This window comes from Electrophorus electricus, chromosome 20, assembly GCF_041902795.1.
Source record: "Electrophorus electricus isolate QZ-2024a chromosome 20, ASM4190279v1, whole genome shotgun sequence".
Classification (NCBI taxonomy): domain Eukaryota; kingdom Metazoa; phylum Chordata; class Actinopteri; order Gymnotiformes; family Gymnotidae; genus Electrophorus; species Electrophorus electricus.
In genome coordinates, this window is record NC_137516.1 from 6,825,557 (window position 1) to 6,843,495 (window position 17,939).

The 17,939-nt window shown below is 41.9% G+C and overlaps 3 protein-coding genes across 4 annotated transcripts; 1 reads left to right on the forward strand and 2 right to left on the reverse strand.

Annotated features, from left to right (window-relative positions):
- Positions 1 to 3,078: 3,078 nt before the first annotated feature.
- mrps25 (mitochondrial ribosomal protein S25) lies at positions 3,079 to 4,944 on the forward strand. Its single transcript, XM_027021155.3, has 4 exons — positions 3,079 to 3,312; positions 3,553 to 3,659; positions 3,801 to 3,888; positions 4,512 to 4,944. Exons 1-4 carry the CDS (start codon positions 3,179 to 3,181, stop codon positions 4,702 to 4,704), a joined length of 522 nt encoding a protein of 173 aa, XP_026876956.1. The 5' UTR covers positions 3,079 to 3,178; the 3' UTR covers positions 4,705 to 4,944.
- Positions 4,945 to 5,014: 70 nt separating this feature from the next.
- Positions 5,015 to 11,820, reverse strand: rbsn (rabenosyn, RAB effector). Of its 2 annotated transcripts, none has more exons than XM_027021153.3 (12): positions 11,705 to 11,820; positions 10,747 to 11,033; positions 10,252 to 10,383; positions 9,950 to 10,050; positions 9,789 to 9,834; positions 9,538 to 9,699; positions 9,112 to 9,380; positions 8,670 to 8,740; positions 8,376 to 8,462; positions 8,143 to 8,245; positions 7,965 to 8,054; positions 5,015 to 7,845 (listed from the first exon to the last, which is right to left on the reverse strand). In XM_027021153.3, the coding sequence occupies exons 2-12, from the start codon at positions 10,907 to 10,909 to the stop codon at positions 6,748 to 6,750; spliced, it is 2,322 nt and encodes a 773-aa protein (XP_026876954.3). In that variant the 5' UTR covers positions 10,910 to 11,033; positions 11,705 to 11,820; the 3' UTR covers positions 5,015 to 6,747. The 2 variants fall into 2 exon arrangements, with proteins under 2 accessions (XP_026876954.3, XP_026876955.3); XM_027021154.3 differs by having other exon boundaries at positions 11,668 to 11,820.
- A 3,348-nt stretch (positions 11,821 to 15,168) lies between these two features.
- Positions 15,169 to 17,682, reverse strand: trh (thyrotropin-releasing hormone). Its single transcript, XM_027021159.3, has 3 exons — positions 17,534 to 17,682; positions 17,128 to 17,316; positions 15,169 to 16,563 (listed from the first exon to the last, which is right to left on the reverse strand). Exons 2-3 carry the CDS (start codon positions 17,297 to 17,299, stop codon positions 15,992 to 15,994), a joined length of 744 nt encoding a protein of 247 aa, XP_026876960.2. The 5' UTR covers positions 17,300 to 17,316; positions 17,534 to 17,682; the 3' UTR covers positions 15,169 to 15,991.
- Positions 17,683 to 17,939: the final 257 nt, after the last annotated feature.

Below are 17,939 nucleotides of genomic sequence, written 5' to 3' on the forward strand. Positions count from 1 at the left end.
AGGAAATCTATTTAAATATCTATAACAACAGCTTTGCTATTCAGACAATCAGCATACAGCAGTTTAGTGTGCTTATCCTGGACATTACTTCACCTTTTCATTTATTTCCCTTTATCTTTCTTTCTTCAGTTGTATTTATTTAGTTGTCCATCATTATAATCTTTGTTAGAACATGAACTGATGAGAGTTCTGTTTCTCTCCATTCGTCTTTTTTAACGACTTATCGATTTAAGTCATAGATAGATAGATGGATAGATGGATGTAAGATTACATTACACCTCGAATTTTTCACTGGTGAAAAAAGCATAGTGTACTCCATTTTACCAGCAGATTTTGTGCAATTAGAACTCCATAGTGTTTGTAATTAAGGAAGCATTTGTTGCTTAGTCTTTCATCCTTTCCTGTCAGTTGAAATCGTCAGAGCTGTCTGTGAAATGTACTGAAAGTACAGTCTTGCACTTAGGAAAATTCTATGAAATTGTGGAATGCATCTTTTTTCTTTTGTGGGGCAATTTCAACTATAAGTTATGAATATCTGCTACACATCTGAAATGTATATGTACTGTATGATAGCCTACCTAAATATTTGGGTTTAAAACCCAAGAATGTTTTTAATGCTGTTGTGATATCATGTTTAATGAGATTTATACTACATGTAATTTCATTAAAATGAATGCATGTCCATTTTTTAAAACTTTTTCCGGCAGTGACATATTAAGCTTTTTGTATATAGTGCATTGCAATGCATGTTATAGCTAATACATTTTATTAAATACTGTATGATATAAATTTGGAGTAAAAAATGTTGTGGTTTAATGCTATATTTATCTGCCAGAGACTAATGACCTGAAAGCAAGTTTTTTTTTTCCTTGTGCTAAATTAACTCATTTATGTACCTTGTAAAGAAATGAATATCATCGGTGACTTGTCAGCAAAGGCCTTCTAATATATAATATATATAAAAACCAGTTATGTTGGTCAAGTTGTATGAGGTTTTGCTTTAATTCAATTCTCTCCTCTTTGTTGAGCATCTAGTGCAATAGGCTGATGGAGCGATATAATCGCGATATAATCAGAAATTGATGATGAATGATGCACAGTAATTGCTCACATGGCGTGGGGGGAGGGGTGCAGAGACTAGTGTTTTGCATGGAAATCTGTATAAATGCATGTTGACACACCACTATAACCATGGTGTGACCTGACATGGCCTTGTAATAATAACTTCTCAGTTTTGAAAGCTCCATTCTGATAAAAGAGTTTGTGGATGTTTAAAATGGTAGGTTGATTCCAGGCCAATAAGCTACAACAATTCAAATTTTAAACTTTGCATACTCTTAACACAAGTAGGGCCATATTGTCTGAGGAAAATTATAAACATTGTCCATACATCTTTGTTATGCAGAGATGGGTTGTAAATTAGGTAATCATAAGTTTTGCCCTAAAATGGTGTGGCAGTGAAACTCAAAAGTGTACCATCTCTCATCAAAAACATCAAAAGCCCAACTGCAAATAAGCAGCTTGAGGTGCTAAATACTCAGACTACTGGTTGCACATATGGTTGCTCATAATTCTTTGTGCTATATTAGGTATAGGTCTCCATCAATAACTAAATAATGTTACCTATTACTTTCTCTTAGCTGCTTAGGACTTTCTTGGGTCATTAGTTCCATATTAAGGAACATCACAAGGGGTCCTAAGAAGATATACAGAATAAACCTTCTTTATTCCCGTTTTCTGGTGACAGCAACTTCAGAACGCTTGATGTTCTTCACATATGCAAAGGCATTAAAATGTTTGTGCAGGTTAGTGAGGTCTAAAAAACCCTGTGGTCCTAAATTGTGATTTGAGGCAATAGAAGGCTTTTTGTTTTAACTGAACTGTTGGTATTCTATACATTATGTATTTGATTCATTCTTCTCCCACACAAGATGAGATGAGCAGACACTGTCACTAGAATCAACCACTGGTAGCCAGAGAGCTTCAATTTAGCAGGATTTGGATTTCCTCCTAACAGCAATGAACATTCAATCAATACTACACAAAATCTAATACGTCTGAGACCCACATGGTAGCTACTTTGACAGCTGTTAGGTGAATGTCCTAGCCAAAGGTGGATTAGGCCCTTTGTTGTGGCCTTTATGCAATATAAAAACATTGACAGCATAATGAGTACACCAAAGCAACGAAATAACAGGCTTACACTAATTCTGATACAGCAGGAAAACAAATAAACAAATACAATAGGCATGCAATCTGAATAGGAGTATCACCTAGTAAATGATGTTTAAAATGGCAGATTGTTTCTCTTGCTACCATTTTAGTTTGCATGCCCCACTCTCAAATTGTCCAGGAGATTCCATTATTTAAGACGTTTTGCAACCTTCACCTGACGAAATGCTAAACAAAAAAATAGAACCTAATAGTAAATGAACTTAATATTTTAGGGCACTCTTTCCCTTGAAAGATGCTCTGAGTACGGATGAAGTAAATGCCAAAAGGGTGACGCAAACGTGACGCGACGGCCCCTGTGTTGAGGCGCCATGCTGCAGCCGCCCATATGGTCCTAACCCTGACGATGTGCTTAATCTCCTACTGTGTTGAATCTCCCTTGATCTAGTATAGATTATAGAGATCGTACATGCATCTTGCTTGCATAGCTGATGAAAGAACTGTCTGAAACGTCCTATTTATCTGGAAACCTCATGTACTTCAATACAATTTTGAATATCTAATATTTCGAATATTCTAGTAATTCTCAATTGTAGGTCAGCTCCACGCCAAAACTGAATTCCATTCTTACCTATAAAATACGCATGACTCATACATGAATCATAAAACATACATTTCAGCAGCTAGTTGCTAGTTATATCATCTTTCTACAGATCGTTCTATGCTATTATCTTGGCCTAAACATATATCTGACATTACGCCTGCTTTACGACCTCGAGTGCAACATTAAAACAAAAGTAAATGTCACTTATCACACTTAACGATTATGATTTTGTTTTATGAACCGTTATACCCTCCAATTCGCCAGGTGGCAGAAATTGTGTTTATGTCTTCACGGTATCAACGACTCAGATGTTGCCACCAAAGTAGGAGAAGAGGAGGAACATGCGCTGCGGTTTATAGCTAATATTGTACGTATGAACGCGTGAATTAAAACCATTTAATCATGCCAATGAAAGGAAGGTTTCCCATACGGAGGACCTTGGAATATCTTCAGAAGGGGGAGATTGTTTTCAAAAGTTCTGTCAAGATTATGACCGTGAATTACAACACGCACGGAGAACTAAGTGAAGGAGCAAGGTCAGTAACTGAACGCTGCTGTAGCTAGCTAGCGTTAGCATTCTGGTTATCTAGGACATCGCTTGGCTAGTTTTTTAGACGCCGAGGGTAGCTCAGTGTGTTGGACCACGGTCTCATTTAAAACAGATGTTAGCTAGCCAGCTATGTGTAGCCAAACGCTCTGGATGTTTGGGTACTAGCTAGCCAGTGTTAGTGGCAAGCTACATGGTGAGGATTCTACAGCTGTGTTTGTTGTTATAGGAAATTCGTGTTCTTCAGTGTTCCTCAAATCCAGTACAAAAACCAGTGGGTTCAAATCATGATGTTCAAAAACATGACACCGTCGCCTTTTCTCCGATTCTACCTCGGTAGGTGCATTCTTTTTACTTATTGCGCCCTGACAGCAGTCATATAGATAGCTAAACTAATTGACCTGACTAGATAACATTCTGTAACATAGATCAACTAGCGATGTTTTTGTCATGGTTTTCTTTTGGACAACGCTATAGGTGACGGAGATCAGGTTCTAATGGACGTGGAAGGAAAGAACTATAAAGAAATAACACAAAATGTGAGGAAGATTCTAGGCAAATCAGAGTAAGTGTTTCTGCTTTCATGGATGTCTTATAATGTACAAAGACAAATCATGCATCTTTAGAGATGTACAATTAAAATGCATTGCCACAATTTATCAGCCTCCCTTTGACTTGGTACATCAGTTTCTGACCATGTGATCACAGCGCACCACTAGACCAGTGGATATTATTCTTAAACATTGTCAAGGTGTTGGGATGGTGGTGGATGTTGCACTGGTGTGAGTGTATGTGGCACAGCACTGTTGGAGTGTGTAAGTGCCGCTACAATGTTAGGAGTGGTTAGTCGCTGGAAAATATCCAGCCAACACTGGTCTGGTAGTCAGAAACCGATCACTGCTAAAGAGGCAAGTAATAGGTTGTAAGTGCACACAAGGTATTTTTAATTAATAAATGTTTCAAATAAAAGTGTATGGTGAATATACATCTTTTTGGCGGGGGGAACTCTGAACATGGATTTAGAAGCACATTCTCCTACCAACACATTTTGCAATTGCTGCATCATTTTGACCGGTTGACTGCTTTTGCTGCTATAAAATAGATTTGTGTCTAAACATGCTCCTCTTCTATTGCTCCTCTTAGTGATGTTTTCGTTTTTTGTTTTTTTTCCTGCTCATTTCCCAACAGCGAAGTTCTACATGCTGAAGCTCTGGCCAGGATGGAGTCCTCAAACCCAGCTAACTTCGGTCCCAAAAAGTACTACTTGCGGGAGTGCATGAGCGAAGTGGAGGGTCAGGTCCCTCACCCGGGCCTCGTTCCCCTGCCAAAAGAGATGACGGGCAAATACAGAGCCAAAATGTTGGCCGGTTCTGAGGACTAAGGACAAAGAGGGGATGTGGGGGGCAATTGCCTTTGCTCAGAAAAAGGGCTGAATAAAGAGAACAGGACTTGGTGGGGCTTTATCCCTCATGCTCCCCTTTTCTCATCTTTTTCTCCATGGGCTGCCTTTACATGTGCAGTAATCCTACTGTCTGTGATTTCTCCTGTGTGTGTGTGTCCTTTGTTGAGATAATGGAGAGATGAGTTTTTTGTTTTTTTTAAATAAACAACTTTTCTTTGATTTCTGCTGATTCCAGAAATAACGTTTCAGTGCTTAAGGGAAAGGTGTTAAGATGCACGGGACCACTGCATTCTTATTTATACAGATTTATTTTGCAGTGTTTGTTGTGACAGCGCTTAATGTGAACATCATCATCATGTTTCAAAGGCTACTAGACAGTTCATTCATGTTGGCTTCAGACACCACCAGTTAGGCCTACTGCAGAGGAAAATCAAGATACAAATGAATCTGCATTTGCCCTTATGCAGACAAGTTCTTTGTTCTTTTTTCAAACAAACAAGAAATACTGCTTATTTAAGATCAAATAATGTCAACACAGCCAAAGTAGCATAATCTTCAGTTTAAGTAGTCTGTATAGGAAGAACTTTGAACAGCACATAAGGGGTTTAGTGTTAGACAAAATATTGATTTTGTATCTCAAGTATTGATAAAATATATATATAGGCATACATCCAACATTGCCATCAAAAAAGAGACTGTAGAAGATGCAACAAAGTATGTAGAGAAGCTTTTGCAAGGCTATTTAAAGCAATAATTAGTGACAATAGAAAGATAACGTGTACCTAAGGATAATTCCACTTTTTACCATGACGATCACTGTGTAGCATCAAATAAAAATGGGCAAATAAGCTTGTTTTCTGCAGTTGTGTTTCATCAGAATCTAACACTGCTAGCATAATGACCTTTTTTAAGAATTCCAACAAATTTGTTCAATTCCGTCAGGGCAGAGATTACCCGTGGACACCCTGTAGCGATACTGCAGAATGGACCTCTGCTTGGAATGTAGATATCAGGCAAGGAATCTGCTTAGCATTTATAGACTAACATTCATAAAACGAAACATAGGCAGGTAGCTTCTGGTCATATCCACCTAGACTTTCCTGACATCTCCAGTTCACACACACACACACATACACATACACACACAAAAAAAATAAAATTATGAATTATCTTCAAATGATCTTCCTCAATACATTCCTTTAGCCACATTTTTGTGCAAAACAAACCTAATAGCTTACCTTCTTTAACCAACCTTCCCAATCTTACATTAAGTTTAGATCCAATGGCAGTCTCCCATGGGATGTACTTGTATACCATTTTGATGCTAAAACCATTTATTACTTTTTTCTTATTCTCATTCTTTCCCCTTATATATTCATTTACCTACAAATTTAAAAAGCAACTGTTTTCACATGTTGGCAATAGTGCCATACTTGCTGTTTTGAAGTCATGCTGGGAAGGCATAGTGTGTCCTTATAATGAATGTGTCTATAACAAGAGGAACCCTTGTATTAGCTAGAGAGCATGTAACATCTAAGTTCTCCCATCACGTGGCCCTGTGTTCTGACACTGTGCTGCAAGGCTTTTGAGTGTTTGAAGCTACAAGTGTATTTGTACTGGACACTTCTTGGCTAGGTGAAGGATGTTTCCTTCATATTACTCAAGGGTAAACATTACAAAAGCTCATTATGATCTAAAAGTATCCAAGATGTAATAACAGAAACATGACTTGGCTGAGAGATTCTCTACATATGATTAGCAACTCTTGGTTTAACCAGCCCTTCCTTGCAGGAGATCTCTAAGAAATGCTGAGTGTATTGTATTCTTTCTGTAAGCACACTGATATGAAGGAAGCTCTAGTCTGCCTTATCCTCTAGTTTGTGCATTTTGGCAGCCTAAATTAGTGACTGAGGAGAAGAAAAAATGTCAAGACAAAAACACGTGTCCTTAATTCCATTATTCTCATGACATTTGACTCAACAGAAACCAGGAAAGAAAAATGGCGAGACCAGTGAATAACGGTCAGTGTGTTTTTCTCTTTTGCTCCTGTAGGGTGCACTGCAGCTCTTTCAGGTTCTGGGACAGCAACTCCACTTCATCGGTACGTCCGTTGAGTTTGGCGTCGAACATGTACGCACGAATGTTGTCGATCTGCTGCAGCAGCAGCTCCTCTTCGATGAGCTCATCCATTGCTGCGCTGTCGTCATCATCATCTTCGAAGGGATTGGTCGAGGCAACCGGAAGCATTTCATCTGGCGTATCTTTGAAGGGGTTGCCCCTGTCGTCGTCGTCATCCTCTTCAAAGGGGTTCCTGCCGAGCGCACCATCCTGCCTCTCGTCTGTCTCCTTTACGTCATCCTCCTCATCCTCAAAGGGGTTGTACTCTTCGTCTCTTGCAACGGTTGCTTGGTGGTGCTCTCTCTGGATCTCCTTGCTGAAAGGGTTCATCGGATCTTCCTCAACCGGGATGGAGTCCTCTTCGTCAAATTGGTTCAGCAGCGTGGTGCTGCCACTGTTCTGCGCCTCTCCAGCAGGTGGAGCCATTGTACATTCATCCCTCTGCAATGGTGGCGAAGTCCCTGGCAAGCGTGGGAATGACTTGATGGTCTGAGGTGGCCTGAGCTCGGGGCTCATGTCTGGATCCCGGCTGCGGTCGCCCTCCCTTTCACCCGCTTCTTCAACGCCCTTTCCTTCGCCAAAATCTGAGGCACGCTCTCTGGCGGCTGCCCGGCTCTCTAGCTCCCTCTGCTGGAGGTAGCTGATCTGACTGCGCTGCAGGCTCTCCTCCTGGGCCAGGCGGCGTGAGAGCTCGATGGCGCGGCTGGTCTGCTGCGCGTCGAACTCGTCCTGCAACTGCCGTAGGTTCTCCTCCAGCATGGCCACCTCGTCCGAGCGGCCTGCCGCACGCGCCTGCCTCAGGAACGACTCGATGTTGTCGATCTGCTGCAGCAGAGGGTCGTCCAGCTCGCCGTGGGAGCGCGTGCCCTCTGACGACGGCAGCCAGCTGCCGGCCTTGGTCATGCGCGGGCCAGAGGCCGGCCGGGGCGCGTCGCCGTTGGCGCTGAGGAGAGGTCGGCTCTTGTCGATTTCCGACCGCCGCTTATGTGCCTCCAGGGCTGCCTAGAAAGGGGAGAGGCAGAGGAAAGGGGCTTAGAGTGACTTATCAGTGCAGCAGCTGTGACCATGGGGCCTATTAGCAACAGCACCTGCAATGCAGCCTCATCATTCCAGCTCCTCACCTGTCTGTGCTGCTGCTCATATCTCTTCTTCTCTTTTAGCTCCTCGTAGTTCTCCTTCGTAGGCAATGACATCAGACCCAACAGCTTCTCCTGCATATGGAACAGAAGGGAGTGTAGAAAAAGTTGCTCAAAAAGATGTGTGTGTGTGTTTGTGTGTGTGTGTGTGTGTCGGTCTTACCTGTACAAACAGTGTTGCCGAGTAGCGCACCATCCTTTGCAGCTGGAGGGTCTTTGGGTGGGGCTGCACTTCATCTTTCAGTCCGAGTGTTAGAATCTTCTTACTGACAGCCACAAATACACACACAGATGTTACATACATCAGACTGGGATCTGTTTATGCAAGCTCGCTTTTACATGCACATAAGACTGCAACTCATTCTACATATGTGCTAACTGTTACCCGGAGCATACCTCAGAGCATCTATATGCTCATAGTATTTCTGCACCTCCAACCTCAGGCTACCAGCAGTTTCCAGGTTGTAGGTTGTCTCGCCAGCACTATGAGAGACAGAAAGACAAAGTATGGTCTTTATGGTGACAAATTATGGGCTAGTGAGTGAATAAATGAACAGAGCTTTCTCTGAGAGTACGTGGCAGTGAGACATTGTCCAGTGGCTGCTTTTTCAAGCAAGGAACTGGTGCCCAGGCTTATTTGGTCTTTTATTCTGGTACGTCTTGCACACCAAACAGGATTAGGAGTCTTACTTCAGCGACTCAGCCATGCGGATGTACTCCGGAGCCTTCTCATCCACCTTGTCCATACACATCCTCAATCTCTGCACAGCGCCAGACAGGAAGAGGTGCCATCAAGGAGAAGCCAGCATAGAGACAGGAAGGGGCAGACAGGAATTTGCCGGTGTCAGAGAGAACAAAAGGCTTCAGAAAAATTGTAAACACAAGCTATGCCTTACAGACAGTTAGATTTCTTTACACCATCCTTGTTAGGAGAGAAGCTAGCTAAACAGCAGCTCTCTGTAATGTTTTTATTAGTATTCTGGCCTCCTCTCTCTGCCAGATAAGTAAATAAGCAATAAATGTTTTATTTATGAAGCATATTTTTATATGTTTTTAAAAACACAATTTTTGACTACATTTTTTGGTATAAATGAATGTGTATGATGACATCATTCTACAGGACACACGGTACCTCGTAGAATTTGACGATGTCAGGCACATGGTCCTTCTCATCCAGCTTGCGCTGGTGCCGCAGCAGCGCGTCCATGCAGTGATGGCAGCAGCGTATGCGGTCCTCATCCTTCTCCTCCAGTACGGAGCTCACTGACGACAGGCTGCTGATGGAGCCACGCCGCGAGGCCTGTGGCTGTTGCACTGTTAGGCCTCCTCCACCGGGGGGCGCCCCGTGCCCGGGGCTGCCGGCCACGTACAGGGCCTCACGCGTGCCGCTGGTCAGCTTGTCTGAGGGCGAACGCAACGCACCCCAAAAATGACTCCCTCCAGGAACATTCCTCCAATTACGTGATCTGAACTTGTTCTAGGCATGGCAAAACCGGGAGGCCTTGTGTGTTATGCATACAGCGCTCCTAGACAGTAGGACAGACGAGTGGTAACTTACAAGCCAGCACCAGGGGCACGAACTCCATACACTTCCCACACATGATGGAGCCACAGAGGCGACAGTGGTGACGCCGATTCCTGAGGTTGAACTTGCCCCCACAGTCCGGACAGAATGGTACGTCCTGGTCACTCACCCAAGGAACAACCGACTTCTCCAATGCTAAATGATTAAAAAAACCATGCTTTGGTTAACCATAAAATATTTATGGCAGAAGGAACAATAAGCTTCTTTTTCGGTCTCTCACCCACCTCTTATCTTCCCACCATCCATGTTGATTCTGTCAAAAGACGTAAGCTGGAAAAATACCACAAACGTGTGTGACCACATGCAAAATTTGTTTAAACCAGTTTCATATGGTTTTGTCCTCCAAGACAGTGATAGAACAGCATTGTTTGATGCAAATATTTACCTTCTCCAGCCTAATGATGCGTTTGTTGACCTCAATGACATAATGATCAATCCTGGCTGCTCTGTGTTTCTTAAAAAGATCAAGGTGACTCCGTGTGGCTCCTAATCAAACAAAAAAAAGATGAATAAGTCCTTTAGGCTATGACCTAGTAACAGACCACAGCTAGTAAATGCCTATGATAAAAAGATCCATAGTATGCTGCATCCGTATGACTAACAATAGAGACAGATATTGGTGGGTGGCTTTTGTTCTAGAAGGCAGTGCAGCGCCACTAATAAGACGTCCAGCAAACCTAGTCTCACCCAGTTCCTGGGGCTCCCACATGTAAGGGTCTACGCCCCCGTAGTAGAAGGACTCGTAGCTGGTCTCGGCCCTCTCATCTCCATCCCTCTTAAGCAGCTTGTCTTTGGCCTTTTTTGCCTTCTGCACCAGACCTGAGCAATAATTAGATAAATTAAAGCTTTAGAGCTCCTTCATATCACAGTGCAGAACAGGAGGTTCTCCGAATCTCTGACTCCACATATACGGTTTTGAGAACAAGCGACAGTTCATGTGGCATAGTTATGGAAAGGCAGCCCAAACCACCCATGTGCCAGCCTGTGTCTGAGCTTACTCTAGCTACAGTCTAACTTAAACACAATACTCTCTACCCAAGCATAGATGATTGCAGTCTGTAAAAGCTAGTGTGGACTAGGTAGTATGATTTAACCAGCATAAAGCTAAATATCTCTAATGGTCTATTCACTGATAGTCATTTCACTAGCGGGATTGAATGCGAGTCTCTGATCAGCACTCACTCTTCAGCTGGCTGCCAACTTGGCGGTTGTCTCCAGAGTGCTCCTCCTCGTAGTGGTCCTGCAGCTGGTAGAAGGACTGCAGGTCTTTCAGACACAGGGGGCAGAGGAAGCCCTCCTTCACCTCAGCCGAGCCTTCGAGCGGCGGTGGATAACCGGAAGCCATGGGATGGATGTCAGCGGTGCTCGAAGTAGACGGTGTAAGGCGTGTTAGGGTAGGGCAGGTGCTGGCAGCAGCTCATGCCACACCTGGCTGAGGGCACGGCCCAGCCCAGACCTTCCCCGTTATTCTACAAGCAGTGTCACAGAGGGCTCCAGTCGAAATTTGGACAAATGAAGCAAATCCCTAACCTGCCAAGTCAACCTTTGTCTTTGCAAAAGATTGTCATGTGACAGTCACAACTTTTAAACGAAAGTATGTCAGTGCCTCACTGCTTGCTCAGTCGCCTCAGCCACAATTTGTATTGCTGTGTAATTCTATAAAAGTATTCTGTTCCACAGAATTCATTGTTATAATCAGTAATTATCAATGCATAATAGATAAACAACAATATGATTGTGTATTAATCAAAACCATATTTAAAGATCTTGGCTGCATTTCTAGGCAAGTTATAACAAATTGTTGGCTATATAATTACAGGTTTAGCTCGCTGTGCCTAAAACAGCTACCACGTTATCAGTCTTTTTTGGTTTTCTAGCTAAATGTTGTCTTAATGGGCGTGGATTAAACGATGGGCGTCAATTGCGATGTGCATTAAACTAGCTCGTCGCTCTGCACGTCGCAAATAAAGCTCAATAACAGCAGGCGACTACGTCTTTCATACCGTTACAATGCAACAATACAACAATAAAGCTAGGCTAGACTGTGCGATCCGCTAACGTTCAAAGAAGAAAAACAATTGACTCGACACGACCCCAACAAACCTTTCACAACCATTAGCGGATGACGTGGAGATCTTACCCAAAGTTCGCTGGATAATTTGTAGGTATAAAAGTTTCTGACAGCTCGTCACGGGTAACTTAAATAGAACATGATACAAACTCTTTCGACGAGTGAAAGGGTAGCGGCCCAACATCGTCACGTGGGGGCGTCATGTGACCAGCATTCAGTTGATACGGCAGGGCGAACGGAACATAAAACTTTCGAACCGTTTATGCGCGTTTTGCATTCATTCGTTGAACTTGGGATATTGTTTGGCTTTTTTCCTAAACAAGTGCTCAGTGCAGTCAGTTCACATCATATTTGTTAGTGTCATATTTGCAAACATTGGTTACTACAAGCAGCAGATTAATGAGTGCAAGCAAAAGTGGGTAGAAACTTTTCCGGTCTAAATGTTCATGCAAACAGTAGCCTATCACCACAAGGTGGCGCTGTGCGCCTAGGTAACAACTAACCTCCGACACTGTTCACCTTTTTAACGGACGGTTTTGAGGGGATTGTCGTTTCACGTTTTTGAACAACCAAGAAAAATAGAAGCATGTCACTGCCATTTTATTGCATTTATAGCTTTTAATTTTCATGATTTACCTAATTAGGTTACAAGTTGCCTTCAAACCATCTAATCCATAAAATGCAGTTGTGTTACTGCGTCAGGAAAAAAATATTTGAGTCATGCCCCAACAGAAGGCTACTGGAGTACAAAGATATTTAACTTTGACAGGCCTAGTTTGTTCTTCATATCCTTTTATCTGATTTTGTTACGTAACATACAGCATAGCATAACCTACAGTCTAAAGCAATTCAAGTGAGATATAGTGATTATTTTCCATGAAAGTCCAAGTGGTGGAATGAATGCAATTTATGGGCTTTGCACCATAGATAGTATTGTTTCAAATGGGATAAACTTTATGCTACCGCTGATTGAAAACCCTTTTAACCTCTGACAGAGAACTTGCATATATATAATGGTGCTGCTCAGATTATCATTTATATTGCTTTAAGTACAGCCTTGACAGGTCCCTCATTTCCTTGGTGTGAATCAGGGTGGGAGCAGAAACAGTCCTTGACTGGAAACTTATTCACACTGCTAGGGATTATTGTGCAGGGCAAATTCATTCCAAGTTGATATTGGAACAAGAACACGAACACACACACACACACACACACACACACACACACACACACACACACACACACACACACACCCCATAAATCCATCTGTCTTTACTCCTTTTTAATCCTTCTCATCCCTCTATTATCCTATTCTATAGGAATCTGAACTATCAAAGCAAGAGTAAAGATTAAAGAACCGTAGACCTGAAGCACACTGGCTGAACCTCATACTGATGACATTCATCTGTCTAACCATGTTCTGCTTTGTTGTATCTCTCCATCCTCACAGAACCCCATTCAATTGCTATGCCTTAAATTTCCAGGCTACATATAATGTTCCTGATTTTCAAAGGCATGATATCGTTAAGTGTTAGTATGACTTTTAGTTAATGTCACTTTGAACTATGTCTGCCAAAGCACAGGTGACTGTAAATTAAATGTTTGTGACTCATATATTTCATCCAGCTATTATATATGGGTGGGCTGACCATTCTTTTACAAAACATATTGCCCTTGCTGAGTCAACACCCATTATTAACAGTCATGTCTGTACAAAATCTACACAAAATTTAGCACAGGTTAGTACCAGAACAAACATTTCTCTTTCTATTCAGTTTTAATAAAATCTAGCAAAGTAAACCTCCACGCACTTGTGTTCTACAGCTATTAAAACAGATCATGCAGTATACGTCCTCCCAGCGACGGATATGTTGGTTCTTCATGTGAATGTGGCTCTGGAGTCAATTCCTGCTCCTTCAAACACACCATCTCTCAGGCCATTAGCTGGTTTCTGTACCTTGGCCTCATTGAGGTAGAGGTAGAACAGGTGCTAGACTGACGAGTGATAGGAAGCACACTTCACTTCCACACACCTCTGGAGTCTTTCGTGTTCCTCCTTATACATCTTCACCCTTTCACTCTCACACATCCCCTTAAAGAAAAAAGCAAAACCATTAGCACCCTGAACTGCACCTTGACCCTATCTGAAAGTAACATGCGTATATATATTTGAGGACAAAGTTATGTATAAAAATACACATAAGATGCTATAGATGATCACTTTTATAAAGGCTTTCCTATGTATCATAGTTTTACTCAAAAGAAAAACAGACTTTGACTGTAATATACTGATGTAAAATTTTAAGTAAGTCATCCTTTAATTAAATTGCATCATTTGAGCCGAAACTTAATGTAGTGAAATCATGCTTTCCACTGATTACTATAGATCAAAACTGTTTACATTGCTAAAGGGAAGGATATCATACTGTAACATCCATTAGATCAGTATAAATTATTTCCAATCAATTTTATTTATATTTGAAAAAATACATTGTTTCGCACTGTGGATAATTGAAAACAAAAATTAAATTTCCAAATATTTTTTATTAATAGTGTCTTTCTTTAAATATTGACCAACTTGACAAAGCCAAGATTAAACTATGGTACTGACTGGGTTGTTACCTTGCATTTGAAACGTGCCATTGTATTGGCATTGCATCATAGTGTTTCAAGGAAAACGTTAAGTTGCAGAATATTTTTGGCTTCAGAGTAATGTGGTTTGGGAATGTAAGACCTGTTTCAGTAATTGCAGACCTGTGATCAGCCAGCAAATATTAAGTAGTAAATGTGTTTGATCAACGGTGACAGATACTAATTCAAATCTTAAGTTCCATTTCCAGTGCACTGTAGCCCTATTTGCACAACCCCAAAACACGAATATTGACATTTCTGTAAACTTGTGAACATTCTTGGAAAACGAGTCTTGGGAAGTGCAGCGAAGCAATTAGGAAGTATTAAACTGGACTCAAAGTCTCGGCCGGTTTCCACCTACGGACTGCAGAATCAGTGACTCTGTGTAGTTCTGATAGTGGAACCTGTGGATCTAAGATAATTATCTGTCTTCACATATGCATACTTCTGATTTATTGAGTTAGCTAAAGCCATCGTGCCTGTGAGAGCCTCTCATCTCAGACACGACCACCAGACAAAAACGTCTGCGCGCAGATTAGAAGGCTGTGGGGGTACTCTGGAGATTACTTAAGCAATGACGGTAATTATGTGTTTGATTATCTGGCTCTGGGTTAAGCCTATAAGGTGAAAACTAAGTAACCACGTAGGAGGCCACATATAACTGATCAATGATAAAAAGGCAAAAGAGTGAACGAGCTGTTGCTTTTTCTTGATGCGGGGCATGAAACTGAGTTAAAAGTGTAGCTGGCACGGAATCTGTCTCATTACTGACTTGAATCAATGAACGAAGCGCAACCACTTCTCCTAATTGCCTCGTAAAGACCGTGAGAAATTTATCTGACTGTGACCTCCCCTGTGTCACAAAAACGGGCCCCCCCATACACACAAAGTTTGTCCTGTAGTGTCGATAGCATCGAAAGCATTTTATTGTACAACATAATTGTAATTTAAATATATGCTGTACAGAGAACCAAAATATTTTACAGATTGACAAGTTATCCAACTCATGCAAGTATACTGTAGAAAAATAATTCGGTGATCCGTTTTGCAAGGGAATATTCACTCGAATTTTACATAGGTTACATATATCTAACACAAACACCTCAACTGGGAAAAGCGGAGAATGGTGCATTCTGTATATTGGCTACACGAGATATTCGCGGAGTTCAGTACGAGACCTGCGCATTTTTAGAACGAAAATCAGTTCTACTCATGATAGAAAGTGTAACCGACAAGGGTAAAGTTAAGTATGTACAATAAATCGCCTTTCCCATTCATTCTGAATTAGTAGAACATCACAAACAAACAGAGCCCATCAACAGCGATTAGAAAAGCCAAACAAACTGTATGGACCTGCGTAGCCTAATTTGCATGCACTTGGCTAAAAAAAACTTTAGCCTAATTAGTTTTAACTGCCTAATTAGTTCTAGCTCCATTTAGGAAATTCTGATTTGGGAACTGGATATCCTACGAATGAAAAAAAGCATCTGGACGACAATACTAAGTTACTTTATATAATAAAAACATGACAAGTAGGCTATTTATGATACGTATCTTTATGCAAAACAAGAACTGACTTTCTCTAATAAATGCTGCGGTAGAATTACTAAACTATGATATATCTCATGCGTCTCGTGAAGGTAATGTGAAAAAACAACCTTTATTATTTTTGTAACTCATACGTTTAAATTATAATCACAATGCACTCATTGACTGGCACCTAAACTATTCCAGCTCTGTTACATGTTCTTCTACAGCCATCCGCTTGCCGGGATGTTGTCTCTTCTCCTCAACGCGAGTTTCTTTCACGTTGTCTAGAAGCCCGAGTAGGAGACTGGCTTTACTGCAGCTAGGGGAAGCCAGAACATCACACGGGCCACTTGTCGACATATCTAAACCCATGGCGTCCCAAAATCGTTTCCCGGGATGTTGCCGTTTGTCCAGTTCCAATAAGTCTACGACACTTAGGTCGTCCACGTCTCGCCTACCGGGATGCTGGCGTTTGTTGTACGTCAGATATCGCTTTCCTGGATGCTGTCTCTTGGATAGCTCGCTTAAAATGGAATTTTGCGAGGCAGGGTATTCTGTTATCTGTTCCAGGGAAAAGCGCTTGCCAGGATGTTGTCTTGTCTGTAACTCAATGGATGAGTCCGCTTCTTCCTCGCGCTTTCCTGGATGCTGCCTTTTTTGGAAATCTGTGTAATCTTCATAACTGTCCTCCTCGCGTTTGCCGGGATGCTGTCGTTTGCCAGGGTGCTGACGTTCGTCTAGTCGTTCTGCCAGAGGCGGAAAAGAATCTGGAGGGAAACCCCAAAATATTCGCCATTAACGCAGTAAAATCGTATTGTATGAGAAGACTATAGCTAACTACAGGTATGCGCTTTTGCGCCGTTGATCGGTGGTGCCGATCAACTTCGCAGTTCCATATTTATACGTGTTAGGTTTCCATACATTTCACAACGCAGTTACTTTAGAATCAGCATTTCACGACACAGTTACTTTCTGATTGTCCTGACATGGAATTTTCAAAAAAGAAAAAAAAACCTTTTTAATCCGTTGGATTACATTTTATGAAAATTAAAAGGCTAATGTGTGATATGCAATCGTGTCGACTATAAAGAAAGGCAGTCATTAAAGAAGAATCCAACTTTTTGCGTCTCTAAAGATAGGCATTTCCCCGGCCTTAATATCATTTTGGACAGCTAAGTCCGTTGTAGCCCGGCTAGTAGTACGATTTAGAATCAAGGTGTATAAATCGGGTAATAAATGTCAAAACGACAGATTACCTGGAGACGTTCAAAGAGTTTACGCTTTTGCGCCTGGATCCTATTCTAAAGTACAGGTAAAAACGAAAGCCTCACCGTTTGTGCCCTCCTCTTCTTTTTCTCTGAGGATAGATCGGATGAGTAGGCTCTCGGCGCGCCGTAAGATTTCTTCCAGACCGGGGTCACCTCCTGGAACATTCTGGCACTCGATCACAATTAGGCTGCACCCCGTCAGACAGGCGAGGATGATGAGACACGCTGCCTTCATGTCAACTTCAGCTGGCTCTGCGCAAAATAGGAAACACAGTCATAAAGTAGAGGGGCACAGTCAAAAGGTACACGAACAAATACAGGAAGGCATAATACTTGATTCTGGCTCGTGCATATTATTTGCGCCTTTCCCTGAGCAACTGTTATGCTTCGTATTGTGCACACTTTAAAAAACAGTAGCAATGTGCACAAACTACGCGCTTACAGTTAGTAACTTGCATCCTTCCGTTACCTCTGCTGTATGTGAATAGTGTCCTTTTTCTGCGCGAAACCTGTGCGGCGGAATTATATCAGAAGAAAAGTTTTTTCCTCTCTTCCTTTCTCTGTTTCTCTGCTCCACTTCTGATCGTTGCTGACCCTAAAGGCAGAGATTATTTGTGTGTGCCTTTAAAGTTCGACTTATATAGACGCATCCACCCCCGTCAGACCGTCCACACTAGCATCATTTTAATGGGAGCTTCGTCTCTTTGATGTCACCGATTCATCATCAGGAACCGTGTGCATTGCGCGCTCTAACCTGAGGAGGGTGTTATGCTTCCCGGCAGGCCCATAAATTCTATGTGCGCCGGCTCTCAGGCAAAGAGTAAGGATTCATTCATAAAATTGATAGATTCGTCAGAAAGTCAGCTACACTTTGT

Coding starts and splice junctions, on each gene's coding strand:
- rbsn (XM_027021153.3), bottom strand. CDS start 10,909: ATGGCTTCCGGTTATCCACCGCCGCTCGAAGGCTCGGCTGAGGTGAAG. Junction 8,463..8,669: donor CGCATGGCTGAGTCGCTGAA/GTAAGACTCCTA, acceptor TGTCTCTCATAG/TGCTGGCGAGACAACCTACA. Junction 8,246..8,375: donor GAGCATATAGATGCTCTGAG/GTATGCTCCGGG, acceptor TGTGGCTGTCAG/TAAGAAGATTCTAACACTCG.
- mrps25 (XM_027021155.3), top strand. CDS start 3,179: ATGCCAATGAAAGGAAGGTTTCCCATACGGAGGACCTTGGAATATCTT. Junction 3,313..3,552: donor GAACTAAGTGAAGGAGCAAG/GTCAGTAACTGA, acceptor TTGTTGTTATAG/GAAATTCGTGTTCTTCAGTG. Junction 3,889..4,511: donor AAGATTCTAGGCAAATCAGA/GTAAGTGTTTCT, acceptor ATTTCCCAACAG/CGAAGTTCTACATGCTGAAG.
- trh (XM_027021159.3), bottom strand. CDS start 17,299: ATGAAGGCAGCGTGTCTCATCATCCTCGCCTGTCTGACGGGGTGCAGC. Junction 16,564..17,127: donor AGAAGAGGAGGGCACAAACG/GTGAGGCTTTCG, acceptor GTTTCCCTCCAG/ATTCTTTTCCGCCTCTGGCA.